Here is a 12,963-nt window from a genome sequence, read left to right as displayed (position 1 = left end):
TTATACTTAGAGCCCAAAGAAGGAGGGGAGATCCTAAATGAATACTTTGCGTCGGTATTCACAAAGGAGAGGGATGTGTTGACTGGGAGTGTCTCGGAGGGGAGTGTTGACCCGTTAGAGAAAATCTCCATTACAAGGGAGGAAGTGTTAGGTTTTTTAGGGAATATAAAGACTGACAAATCCCCAGGGCCTGATGGAATCTGTTCAAGACTGCTCAGGGAGACAAGAGATGAAATCGCTGGGCCTCTGACGCAAATCTTTGCCTCGTCACTGGACACAGGTGAGGTCCCAGAGGATTGGAGGATAGCTAATGTGGTCCCGTTATTTAAGAAGGGTAGGAAGGATAACCCGGGAAATTATAGGCCGGTGAGCTTGACGTCCGTGGTAGGGAAGTTGTTGGAGAGGATTCTTAGAGATAGGATGTATGCGCATTTAAAAAGGAATAAACTCATTAACGATAGTCAGCATGGTTTTGTGAGAGGGAGGTCATGCCTCACTAACCTGGTGAAGTTTTTTGAAGAAGTGACTAGAATGGTTGACGAGGGAAGGGCTGTGGATGTCGTCTATATGGACTTTAGTAAAGCGTTTGACAAAGTCCCTCATGGTAGGTTGGTGCAAAAGGTTGGATCTCATGGGATAAAGGGGGAGGTGGCTAGATGGGTGGAGAACTGGCTTGGTCACAGAAGACAGAGGGTGGTAGTGGAAGGGTCTTTTTCCGGCTGGATGCCTGTGACTAGTGGTGTTCCGCAGGGCTCTGTATTGGGACCTCTGCTGTTTGTGATTTATATAAACGATCTGGAAGAAGGTGTAACTGGGGTGATCAGTAAGTTTGCGGACAACACGAAAATGGCTGGACTTGCATATAGTGAGGAACATTGTCAGAGGCTACAGAAGGATATAGATAGGCTGGAAATTTGGGCAAAGAAATGGCAGATGGAGTTCAATCCAGATAAATGCGAAGTGATGCATTTTGGTAGAACTAACATAGGGGGGAGCTATGCGATAAATGGCAGAACCATGAAGGGTGTAGATACGCAGAGGGACCTGGGTGTGCAAGTCCACAGATCCTTGAAGGTGACGTCACAGATGGAGAAGGTAGTGAATAAGGCATATGGCATGCTTGCCTTTATAGGACGGGGCATAGAGTATAAAAGTTGTGGTCTGATGTTGCAGTTGTATAGAACGTTGGTTCGGCCGCATTTGGAATACTGGTCGCCACACTACCAGAGGGACGTGGAGGCTTTGGAGAGAGTGCAGAGGAGGTTTACCAGGATGTTGTCTAGTATGGAGGGGCTTAGTTATGAGGAGAGATTGGGTAAACTGGGGTTGTTCTCACTGGAAAGACGGAGGATGAGGGGTGACCTAATAGAGGTGTATAAAATTATGAAAGGCATAGATAGGGTGAACGGTGGGAAGCTTTTTCCCAGGTTGGTGGTTACGTTCACGAGGAGTCATAGGTTCAAGGTGAGGGGGGGGGAGGTTTAACACGGATATCAGAAAGACGTATTTTACGCAGAGGGTGGTGGGGGCCTGGAATGTGCTGCCGGGCAAGGTGGTGGAGGCGGACACACTGGGAACGTTTAAGACTTATCTAGATAGCCACATGAACGGAGTGGGAATGGAGGGATACAAAAGAATGGTCTAGTTTGGACCAGGGAGCGGCGTGGACTTGGAGGGCCGAAGGGCCTGTTCCTGTGCTGTATTGTTCTTTGTTCTTTGATTTAAAAAATTCTGGATAACTCAGTTCTGGGCAGTACAGTGGTTAGCACTGCTGCCTCACAGCGCCAGGGACCCGCGTTTGATTCCCGGCTTGGGTCACTATCTGTATGAAGTTTGCACGTTCCACGTATGTCTGCGTGGGTTTCCTCCGGGTGCTCCGGTTTCCTCCCACATTCTGAAAGACGTGCTGGTTAGGTGCATTGACCCGAACAGGCGCCGGGGTGTGGCGACTACGGGAATTTCACAGTAACTTCTTTGCAGTGTTAATGTAAGCCTTACCTGTGACTAATTAAAAAAACTTTTACTTTAGTTTAGATTTCCAGGCTGAAGACCTTGGTGTGCACAGATTATGAAATATTTTATGGGTGGATATTCAAAATTAGCTTTGAAAAATTGTTTTATGTTCATCATGCTTATGAAAGTGGACTGCTTGTTCTGTCCATGACTTCAGTGTTGTTCAGATGAATTTCAGCATCAGGTTGAAATTTAGAATTCTCATCATACGCATTCAACTGTTGGAAAAGTACACAATTGTGTTCCATTCACTTAGCTTTTCATCTTCACTCCGATCTTCTTTCATTTGCCTCTATCCCCTCCCAAGATGGTCCTGAATTTCAGGAAGCCATCACTGTTGAGTAAGTTATTAGAAGGTATTTTGAGAGACAGGATCTACAAACATTTAGAGAGGCAAGGACTGATTAGGGCTTTGTGAGTGGAACATCATGTCTCACAAATTTGATTGAGTTTTTTGAAGGGGTAATCAAGAAGATAGATGAGGGCAGTGCAGTTGATGTTGTCTACATGCACTTTAGCAAGGCCTTTGACAAGGTACCGCATGGTAGGTTGTTGCATAAGGTTAAATCTCATGGGGTCCAGGGTGAGGTAGCTAAATGGATACAAAGTTGGCTTGATGACAGAAGCCAGAGGGTGGTTGCAGAGGGTTGTTTTTCAAACTGGAGACCTGTGACCAGCGGTATGCCTCAGGGATCAGTACTGGGTCCACTGTTATTTGTCATTTATATTAATGATTTGGATGAGAATATAGGAGGCATGGTTAGTAAGTTTGCAGACTACACTAAGATTGGGGCATAGTGGGCAGTGAAGAAGGTTATCAAGGATTGCAATGGGATCTTGATTAATTGGACCATAGAACCATAGAAAATTACAGCTCAGAAACAGGCCTTTTGGCCCTTCTTGTCTGTGCCGAACCATTTTTTGCCTAGTCCCACTGACCTGCACTTGGACCATATCCCTCCACACCCCTCTCATCCATGAACCCGTCGCAAAGTTTTTCTTAAATGTTAAAAGTGACGCCGCATTTACCACTTTATCCGGCAGCTCATTCCACACTCCCACCACTCTCTGCGTGAAGAAGCCCCCCCTAATATCCCCTTTAAACTTTTCTCCTTTCACCCTTAGCCCATGCCCTCTGGTTTTTTTCTCCCCTAGCCTCAGCGGAAAAAGCCTGCTTGCATTCACTCTATCTATACCCATCAAAATTTTATATACCTCTATCAAATCTCCCCTCAATCTTCTACGCTCCAGGGAATAAAGTCTCAACCTATTCAATCTCTCTCTGTAACTCAGCTTCTCAAGTCCCGGCAACATCCTTGTGAACCTTCTCTGCACTCTTTCAACCTTATTTACATCCTTCCTGTAACTAGGTGACCAAAACTGCACACAATACTCCAAATTCGGCCTCACCAATGCCTTATATAACCTTACCATAACACTCCAACTTTTATACTCGATACTCCGATTTATAAAGGCCAATGTACCAAAGGCACTCTTTACGACCCTATCCACCTGTGACGTCACTTTTAGGGAATTCTGTACCTGTATTCCCAGATCCCTCTGTTCAACTGCACTCTTCAGAGTCCTACCATTTACCCTGTACGTTCTACTTTGGTTTGTCCTTCCAAAGTGCAATATCTCACACTTGTCTGCGTTAAATTCCATTTGCCATTTTTCAGCCCATTTTTCTAGTTGGTCCAAATCCCTCTGCAAGCTTTGAAAACCTTCCTCACTGTCCACTACACCTCCAATCTTTGTATCATCAGCAAACTTGCTGATCCAATTTACCACATTATCATCCAGATCATTGATATAGATGACAAACAACAATGGACCCAACACCGATCCCTGCGGCACACCACTAGTCACAGGCCTCCACTCAGAGAAGCAATCCTCCACAACCACTCTCTGGCTTCTTCCATTGAGCCAGTGTCTAATCCAATTTACTACCTCCCCATGTATACCTAGCGACTGAACCTTCCTAACTAACCTCCCATGAGGGACCTTGTCAAAGGCCTTGCTGAAATCCAGGTAGACAACATCCACCGCCTTCCCTTCATCCACTTTCCTGGTAACCTCCTCGAAAAACTCTAATAGATTGGTCAAACATGACCTACCACGCACAAAGCCATGTTGACTCTCCCTAATAAGTCCCTGTCTATCCAAATATTTGTAGATCCTATCCCTTATCACACCTTCCAATAACTTGCCCACCACCGACGTCAAACTTACTGGCCTATAATTTCCCGGATTTCTTTTGGAACCTTTTTTAAACAACGGAACAACATGAGCCACCCTCCAATCATCCGGCACCTCCCCCGTGAATACTGACATTTTAAATATGTCTGCCAGGGCCCCTGCAAGTTCAACACTAGCTTCCCTCAAGGTCCGTGGGAATACCCTGTCCGGTCCTGGGGATTTATCCACTCTGATTTGCCTCAAGACAGCGAGCACTTCCTCCCCTTTAATCTGTAACGGTTCCATGACCTCCCTACCAGTTTGCCCTATTTCCGTAGACTCCATGCCCGTTTCCTCAGTAAATACGGATGCAAAAACACCATTTGGTATCTCCCCCATCTCTTTTGGTTCCGTACACAGTCTACCACTCTGGTCTTCAAGAGGACCAATTTTATCCCTCACTATCCTTTTGCTCCTAACATACCTATAGAAGCTCTTTGGATTTTCCTTCACTGTCTGCCAAAGCAACCTCATGTCTCCTTTTAGCCCTCCTGATTTCCCTCTTAAGTAGCTTCTTGCGCTTTTTATACTCCTCGAGCATCTGATCTGTTCCTTGCTGCCTGTACATTTCATACAACTCTCTCTTCCTCTTAATCAGTGTTACAATCTCCCTCGAGAACCAAGGTTCCTTATTCCGATTTACTTTGCCTTTAATCCTGACAGGAACATACAAACTCTGCACTCTCAAAATTTCTCCTTTGAAGGCCTCCCACTTTCCATTTACATCCTTACCAGAGAACCAGCCTGTGCCAATCCACACTTCCCAGATCCCTTCTCATCTCATCAAATTTGGCCTTTTTCCAGTTCAGAACTTCAACCCGAGGACCAGATCTATCCTTATCCACGATCAGGTTGAAACTAATGGCATTATGATCACTGGATCCAAAGTGTTCCCTCACACTCACATCCATCACCTGCCCTAACTCATTTCCCAATAGGAGATCCAATATCGCATCCTCTCTAGTTGGCACCTCTATATACTGATGTAGAAAATTCTCCTGAACACATTTTACAAACTCTACCCCATCTAAACCTTTAACAGTATGCGAGTCCCAATCTATATGTGGAAAATTAAAATCCCCTACTATCACAACTTTGTGTTTCTTGCAGTTGTCAGCTATCTCTCCGCTGATTTGCTCCTCCAATTCTCGCTGACTATTGGGTGGTCTATAATACAACCCCATTAATGTGGTCATACCTTTCTTGTTTCTCAGCTCCACCCATAGGGCCTCTGTAGACAAGCTCCCTAATCTATCCTGCCTGAGTACCGCTGTAACATTTTCCCTGACCAACAATGCCACCCCCCCACCTTTTATCCCTCTGCCTCTATCCTGCCTGAAACATTGGAACCCTGGAACATTGAGCTGCCAGTCCTGCCCCTCCTGTAGCCAAGTTTCACTAATGGCTATAATGTCATATTTCCACGTGTCTATCCAGTGGGCTGACGAATGGCAGATGGAGTTTAATTTAGATAAATGCGAGGTGATGCATTTTGGTAGATTGAACCAGGGCAGGACTTACTCAGTTAATGGTAGGGCGCTGGGGAGAGTTATAGAACAGAGAGATCTAGGGGTACAGGTTCATAGCTCCTTGAAAGTGGAGTCACAGGTGAACAGAGTGGTGAAGAAGGCATTCGGCATACTTGGTTTCATTGATCAGAACATTGAATACAGGAGTTGGGGTGTCTTGTTGATATTGTACAAGACATTGGTAAGACCAGACTTGGAATACTGTGTACAGTCCTATTATAGAATATATTATTAAATTAGAAAGAATGCAGAAAAGATTTACTTGGATGCTACCAGGACTTGATGGTTTGAGTTATAAGGAGAGGCTGGATAGACTGGAACATTTTTCTCTGGCGCGTAGGAGGCTGAGGGGTGATCTTATAGAGGTCTGTAAAATAATAAGGGGCATAGATCAGCTAGATGGTCAATATCTTTTCCCAAAGGTATGTGATTCTAAATCTAGAGGACATAGGTTTAAGGTGAGAGGGGAGAGATACAAAAGAGTCCAGAGGGGCAATTTTTTCCACACAGGGTGGTGAGTGTCTGGAGCAAGCTGCCAGAGGTAAGAGTAGAGGCATTACAATTTTGTCTTTTAAAAAGCATTTAGGCAGTCACATGGGTACATTGGGTATAGAGGGATATGGGCCAAACGCAGGCAATTGGGACTAGCTTAGGGATTTTTTTTTTAAAAAGGGGTGTCATGGACAAGTTGGGCCAAAGGGCCTGTTTCCATGCTGTAAATCTCTATGACTCTGACTCTATAACGTTGAGAGTAGGAGATCTTTTATTCTCCCCAAATGCATGACTGTGCACTTTTCTGTACTGAATTCCATTTGTAATTTTTCTACCTATCTGGCCAGTTGATCAGTATGTTCCCGCAGACTGCAACTTTCTTCCTTGCTGTCAACTGCACACCAATTTCCAGATCCGATGCAAGCCTCTTAACCATGGCCATTGCATTTATGTCTAAATCATCAATAACACAAATAGCAAAGGGCTGAACCCTGCAGAAATATATGGGAAACAGCCTTCCAATCACAAAGCACAATCCCTTTATCATAACCTTTCATTTCCTGCCAGTGAACCAGTTTTAGATCCAACTTTCCCCATGGATCCCGTGAGCTATAATTTTCTGACAGTTGGTCATGTGGGACCTTGTCGGAAGCTTTGCTAAAATCTACGTAGACCTCATCAGATGCACCATACTAGTTGATCCTCCTGTTTCCTCAATATTTTTAAAATACAGTGAGTGTGTCTGCCCTGGCCACCTTTTCAGCCAGTGAGTTTCAGACCTCCTAGGTCCAGGTGAAAACAATTCCCCGCTTTACTCTAATCTTTCTCCAATTTATATTTATCTGAAGCTAGACTTAGAGAAGAGAACTTTTAATGATGCTGTGCAATTTGAAGCGAGAAGGTTACACTTTTCATGGATATTTCAGACTAAGGATGAGAATATGGAAGAAAAGTGACTCTAGAAAACCCTACTTGATCTAAAACAGTGAAGAGTCAAGTTTGGTTTTGTACTTCCCTCGTCAAAGCCCCTTCACTGAAGTTCTCTGGTTCCATTTTTCAGCTGCTGCAGAGCCAGAACGTAAAGTGCAGAAGACTGAAGCTGCTCCAAGTCCAGGTATTGGCCCTATCACAGGCAAACATCTGTTACATTTATTTGTCATGTTTTTTTCTCAACCATTGATGGAGATGATGATTTCAAACCCATTAACTCATATGTTGGAAGTTTATCCGTTTGTGTAACTAAAATGGCTATTGTATTTGCTTGTTCCTCAGTGTAGGAGCCTCAGATGCTGAGAGGCTGAATCCCCTTATGAGAGAGTCTAGGACCAGATCTCAGAGTAAAGGGTTGACTATTTAAAACAGATGAGGAGGAATTTCCTCTCGAGGGTAATGAATCTGTGGAATTCTTTACTGCAGTGGGCTGTAGAGGCTGGGTTAAATATGTTTAAAACTGAGATGGACAGATTTTTAATCAGTAAGGGAATCAAAGGTTTTGGCGATAAGGCGGGAAAGTGGAGTTGAGGATTATTGCATCAGATCAGTTATGATCTCACGAATGGCCAAGTAGACTCAATGGGTCGAATGGCCTACTTCTGTCCAAGTCTTATGGTATTTGTCCTTGTGAATTAAAGTAAATACTATATATGATTACTCTTGGATTTGTCTATCCTGTGCAAGTTTTTACATACTTCTAACATTCCCACTCTGTTGAGAGACCTTGAACTTCCTGGCAGGTTTAGTTTCCTCTGCTTATTCAGTGTGAGGAAACAACATACAACTGTCTTCTCTGGTTGCCGCCATGGTGCATTTTACCTCCTTGTGCTCCCTGACCTTTCTACAGAGTTTAACATGAGGTCATATTTCTGTTGTCTCTTTAGTCCCAGACTAGGAATGAGAATATGGAAGGAAAGTGACTCTGAAAAACCCTATTTGTTTTAAAACAGTGGTTTTGTACTTCCCTCATCAAAACCTTTTCCACTGAAGTTTTCTGGTTCTATTTTTCAGCTGCTGCAGAGCCAGAACATACAGTGCAGAATACTGAAGCTGCTCCAAGTACAGGTATTGGCCCTACCACAGGCAAACATCTGTTATATTTATTTATCATTTTTTCTTCCCACCCATTGATGAGATGATGATTTCAAACCCATTAACTCATATGTTGGAAGTTTATCCATTTGTGTCACAAAAAAATGGTTATGGTATTTGAAATACAACTTGTTCCTCAGTGTAGGAGTCTCAGATGCTGAGAGGTTGAATCCCTTGTTAGAGAGTCTAGGTCCAGATCTTAGAGGAAAGGGAAAATTTTGTTCTGTGAGGACAATGAATCTGTGGAATTTTTTACTGCAGAGAGCTGTAGAGGCTGGGCTATATATGTTTAAAGCTAAGGTAGACATTTTTAATCAGTAAGGGAATCGAGGGTTATGGCGATGAGGTGGGAAAGTGGAGTTGAGGATTATTGCATCAGATCATCTTTCTCTAGACCCTAGCTATGACTGTAACACCACATTTTGCACTCTCTCCTTTCCCTCTCTATGAACAGTATGCTTTGTCTATCGCACGCAAGACTTTCAATACTTTCAACTGCATACTACATGTGACAATAAATCAAATGGAAAATTTTCGGATTGGAGGCAGGTTGCTAGCGGTGTGCCGCAGGGATCAGTGCTTGGTCCTCTGCTCTTTGTGATTTTTATTAATGACTTAGAGGAGGGGGCTGAAGGGTGGATCAGTAAATTTGCTGATGACACCAAGATTGGTGGAGTAGTGGATGAGGTGGAGGGCTGTTGTAGGCTGCAAAGAGACATAGATAGGATGCAAAGCTGGGCTGAAAAATGGCAAATGGAGTTTAACCCTGATAAATGTGAGGTGATTCATTTTGGTAGGACAAATTTAAATGTGGATTACAGGGTCAAAGGTAGGGTTCTGAAGACTGTGGAGGAACAGAGAGATCTTGGGGTCCATATCCACAGATCTCTAAAGGTTGCCACTCAAGTGGATAGAGCTGTGAAGAAGGCCTATAGTGTGTTAGCTTTTATTAACAGGGGGTTGGAGTTTAAGAGCCGTGGGGTTATGCTGCAACTGTACAGGACCTTGGTGAGACCACATTTGGAACATTGTGTGCAGTTCTGGTCACCTCACTATAAGAAGGATGTGGAAGCGCTGGAAAGAGTGCAGAGGAGATTTACCAGGATGCTGCCTGGTTTGGAGAGTAGGTCTTATGAGGAAAGGTTGAGGGAGCTAGGGCTGTTCTCTCTGGAGCGGAGGAGGCTGAGGGGAGACTTAATAGAGGTTTATAAAATGATGAAGGGGATAGATAGAGTGAACGTTCAAAGACTATTTCCTCGGGTGGATGGAGCTATTACAAGGGGGCATAACTATAGGGTTCATGGTGGGAGATATAGGAAGGATATCAGAGGTAGGTTCTTTACGCAGAGAGTGTTGGGGTGTGGAATGGACTGCCTGCAGTGATAGTGGAGTCAAGACACTTTAGAAACATTTAAGCGGTTATTGGATAGGCACATGGAGCACACCAGGATGATAGGGAGTGGGATAGCTTGATCTTGGTTTCAGATAAAGCTCGGCACAACATCGTGGGCCGAAGGGCCTGTTCTGTGCTGTACTGTTCTATGTTCTATGTTCTATGTTCTAAATCATGATCTCATGAATGACAAAGCAGACTCAATGGGCTGAATGGCCTACTTCTGCTCCAAGTCTTATGGTATTTGTTCTTGTGAAATAAACTAAATACTATATATGATTACTCTTAAATTTGTCTATCCGTTACAAGTTTTTACATACTTCTAACATTCCCACTCTGTTGAGAGACCTTGAACTTCCTGGCAGGTTTGGTTTCCTCTGCTTATTCAGTGTGAGGAAACAACATACAACTGTCTTCTCTAGTTGCAGCCATGGTGCATTTGACCTCCTTGTGCTCCCTGACCTTTCTACAGAGTTTAACATGAGGTCATATTTCTGTTGTCTCTTTAGTCCCAGACTAGGAATGAGAATATGGAAGGAAAGTGACTCTGAAAAACCCTATTTGTTTTAAAACAGTGGTTTTGTACTTCCCTCATCAAAACCTTTTCCCACTGAAGTTTTCTGGTTCTATTTTTCAGCTGCTGCAGAACCAGAACATATGGTGCAGAATACTGAAGCTGCTCCAAGTACAGGTATTGGCCCTATCGCAAACAAATATCTGTTACATTTATTTATCATTTTTTCTTTCCACCCATTGATGGAGATGATTTTTTTCAAACCCTTTAACTCATATGTTGGAAGTTTATCCATTTGTGTCACAAAAGTGGCTATTGTATTTGAAATACAGCTTGTTCCTCAATGTGGGAGCCTCGGATGCTGAGAGATTAAATCCCCTTGTGAGCGAGTCTAGGACCAGATCTCAGAGTAAGGGGCCGCCTATTTAGGACAAATGAGGAATTTCTTCTGTGAGGGCAATGAATCTGTGAAATTCCTTATTGCAGAGGCTGGGTTGTTATGTATGTTTAAAGCTGAGGTAGACATTTTTAATCAGCAAGGGAATGAAGGATTATGGCGATGAGGTGGGAAAGTAGAGTTTAGGATTATTGCATCAGATCAGTCTTGATCTCTTGAATGGCAGAGCAGACTCAATAGGCTGAATGGCTTACTTCTGCTCCTACATTTTATGGTCCTTGTCCTTGTGAATTAAAGGAAGTACCATATATGATTACTCTTGAATTTGTCTATCCTTTGCAAGTTTTTGCATCTAACATTCCCATCCTGTTGAGAGACTTTGAACTTCCTGACAGGTTTGATTTCCTTTGCCTATTCAGTGTGAGGAAACAACATACAGCTGCCTTCTCTGGTTGGACAGTAAGATTACTGTGTTTACCCCAGTCCAACGCCGGCATCTCCACATCTCTGGTTGCAGCCATGGTGCATTTTACCTCCTTATGCTCCCTGACATTTTCACAGAGTTTAACATGACATCATATTTCTACTGTCTCTTTAGTCCCACATTGTCAACTCTGCAGTTCCCAGGAATACATTTTTGCCCCTTTATCTAGTTACACCATCAATGGAAATTATGGATATTGATTATGCCCAACTATACATCTTCATTTTTCAGATTTTCAGAGTCACCTTTGTGTTGCTCTTACTTAACTTACCAAACAGAATTTTTTGCATTTGGAAATTTTCTTCCCTAATTAAAAAGGCTGCGCACATCTATCACTGCCTTTGTCCAGTTCTAGTCACCACACTTTAGGAATTATGTGAGGGTCCCTGAAAGGGGGCAGAAGAGATTTATCAAAATGATTACAGGGATGGATGATTTTAGCTCCAAGGTAAGGGTAAAGAACCTGGGGTTTCCTTGAAGCCAAGGAGGTTGAGGGAAAGTTTGCCAAATTATGATGGATTTTGACAAGGTAGCTGTTCTTATTAGCTGAAGGCACAATGACTAAGAGAGACACATTTAAGATTTTGGATATGATATGTAGGGGAATGTGAGAAGAGTTTTTTACACAAAGTGGTATTGAGCCAGAACTCGCTGCCTATGAGAGTGGTAGAAGTGGGGATAATGAATGATTTCAAAAGGAAATTGGATGAGCACTTGAAGGGAAATCAACTTGCAGGGCTTTGGGGTTTGAAATGGGGAGTGGGACTTATTAGATTGGTCTACAGAGAGCTGGCATGGAGTCAGTGGGCTGAATGACCTCCCTTTGTATCATTATATCTTAAAGACTCTATCTTTTCCCTTCATTCCCTTTGTTTAGTAAGTAGTGTTTCTTATATTTCTTATCACGGTGGCAGTAATACTAGTTGGAACCATAGCTTTTTAAATATCCCCAAAAACAGTTCTTAGAAGTTCCCGGATTTGAATAACAAAATCAATTAGCTGTTCACACAACTGATCAAATTGATCTGGTCGAAAGCAGACTGCTTTCTCCATCAAACTTTGTAGACAAATGCCAATGCTTGCAGTATTTGTATCAAATTAAGTTCTGGACAAGATTATTATGTGTTAAAACTTCTTGTCGCATATTTTCATTTGGAGTCTGCTGTCACCATGAGCTTGTGGTCGGGATAAACAGTTTTTTTTTCGATGCTCTAGTAAGATGTGATTTATAATAGTATTTTATGGTTCCACATGGATGACTGGCTATTATGTTTATGTTCTGACTACAGTTTTGAATAATTGCCATGCTGTTTTCAATATTCTTTTAATTTGTTTTCAGTATTTAAGCTGTTTCCTCAATGCGTTCTATGATGTGGTGTAGTTTGAATGGCATTAGTAATTCATTCAAGTAGTCATTTTTTGTCAGCTTCAATAGTGAATGAATGCTGGCCTGCTCATCCATTGCAGGTTCAGCAGAACCACATCTACCAGATATACAGTCATTTTTCTGTTTTTTTTAAAAGATTCCTTCATGGGATATGAGTGTCGCTGGCTGGGTCAGCATTTATTGCCCATTCCTAATTGCCCTTGCTTGCTAGGCCATTTCCGAGGGAATTTTGAGGTCAACCATGTTGCTGTGGATTTTGCGTCACGTCGGCCAGACCAATTAAGGACGGCAGTGTTCCTTCCCTAAAGGGCATTTAGTGAACCGGGTGTTTTTTTTAAACAGCAATTAGCAATGATGGGTGTTTGGGGGGGGGGGTTGGGGTGGGTGGTGGGGGGGGGGGGTTGGGGTGGGTGGTGGGGTGGGGGGCGGCT

At 43.1% G+C, this 12,963-nt stretch overlaps 1 protein-coding gene across 4 annotated transcripts in view; it reads left to right on the top strand.

Moving 5' to 3' along the window:
- The window catches only part of LOC144508955 (uncharacterized), a 94,402-nt gene that overhangs the window by 36,817 nt on the left and 44,622 nt on the right, over nt 1-12,963 (top strand). For 3 of the 4 annotated variants that reach the window (XM_078237176.1, XM_078237183.1, XM_078237195.1), the window contains exons 9-11: nt 7,333-7,386; nt 8,277-8,330; nt 10,388-10,441. In XM_078237176.1, coding sequence (XP_078093302.1) covers nt 7,333-7,386; nt 8,277-8,330; nt 10,388-10,441 — 162 coding nt within the window. The remainder of the gene's footprint in view (nt 1-7,332; nt 7,387-8,276; nt 8,331-10,387; nt 10,442-12,963) is intronic. The other variant, XM_078237190.1, reaches the window with a different exon arrangement.

Source organism: Mustelus asterias, chromosome 2 (genome assembly GCF_964213995.1).
Source record: "Mustelus asterias chromosome 2, sMusAst1.hap1.1, whole genome shotgun sequence".
Lineage (NCBI taxonomy): Eukaryota > Metazoa > Chordata > Chondrichthyes > Carcharhiniformes > Triakidae > Mustelus > Mustelus asterias.
The sequence above is the reverse complement of the archived record's forward strand: the minus strand, read 5'-3'. Positions and strand labels throughout refer to the sequence as shown.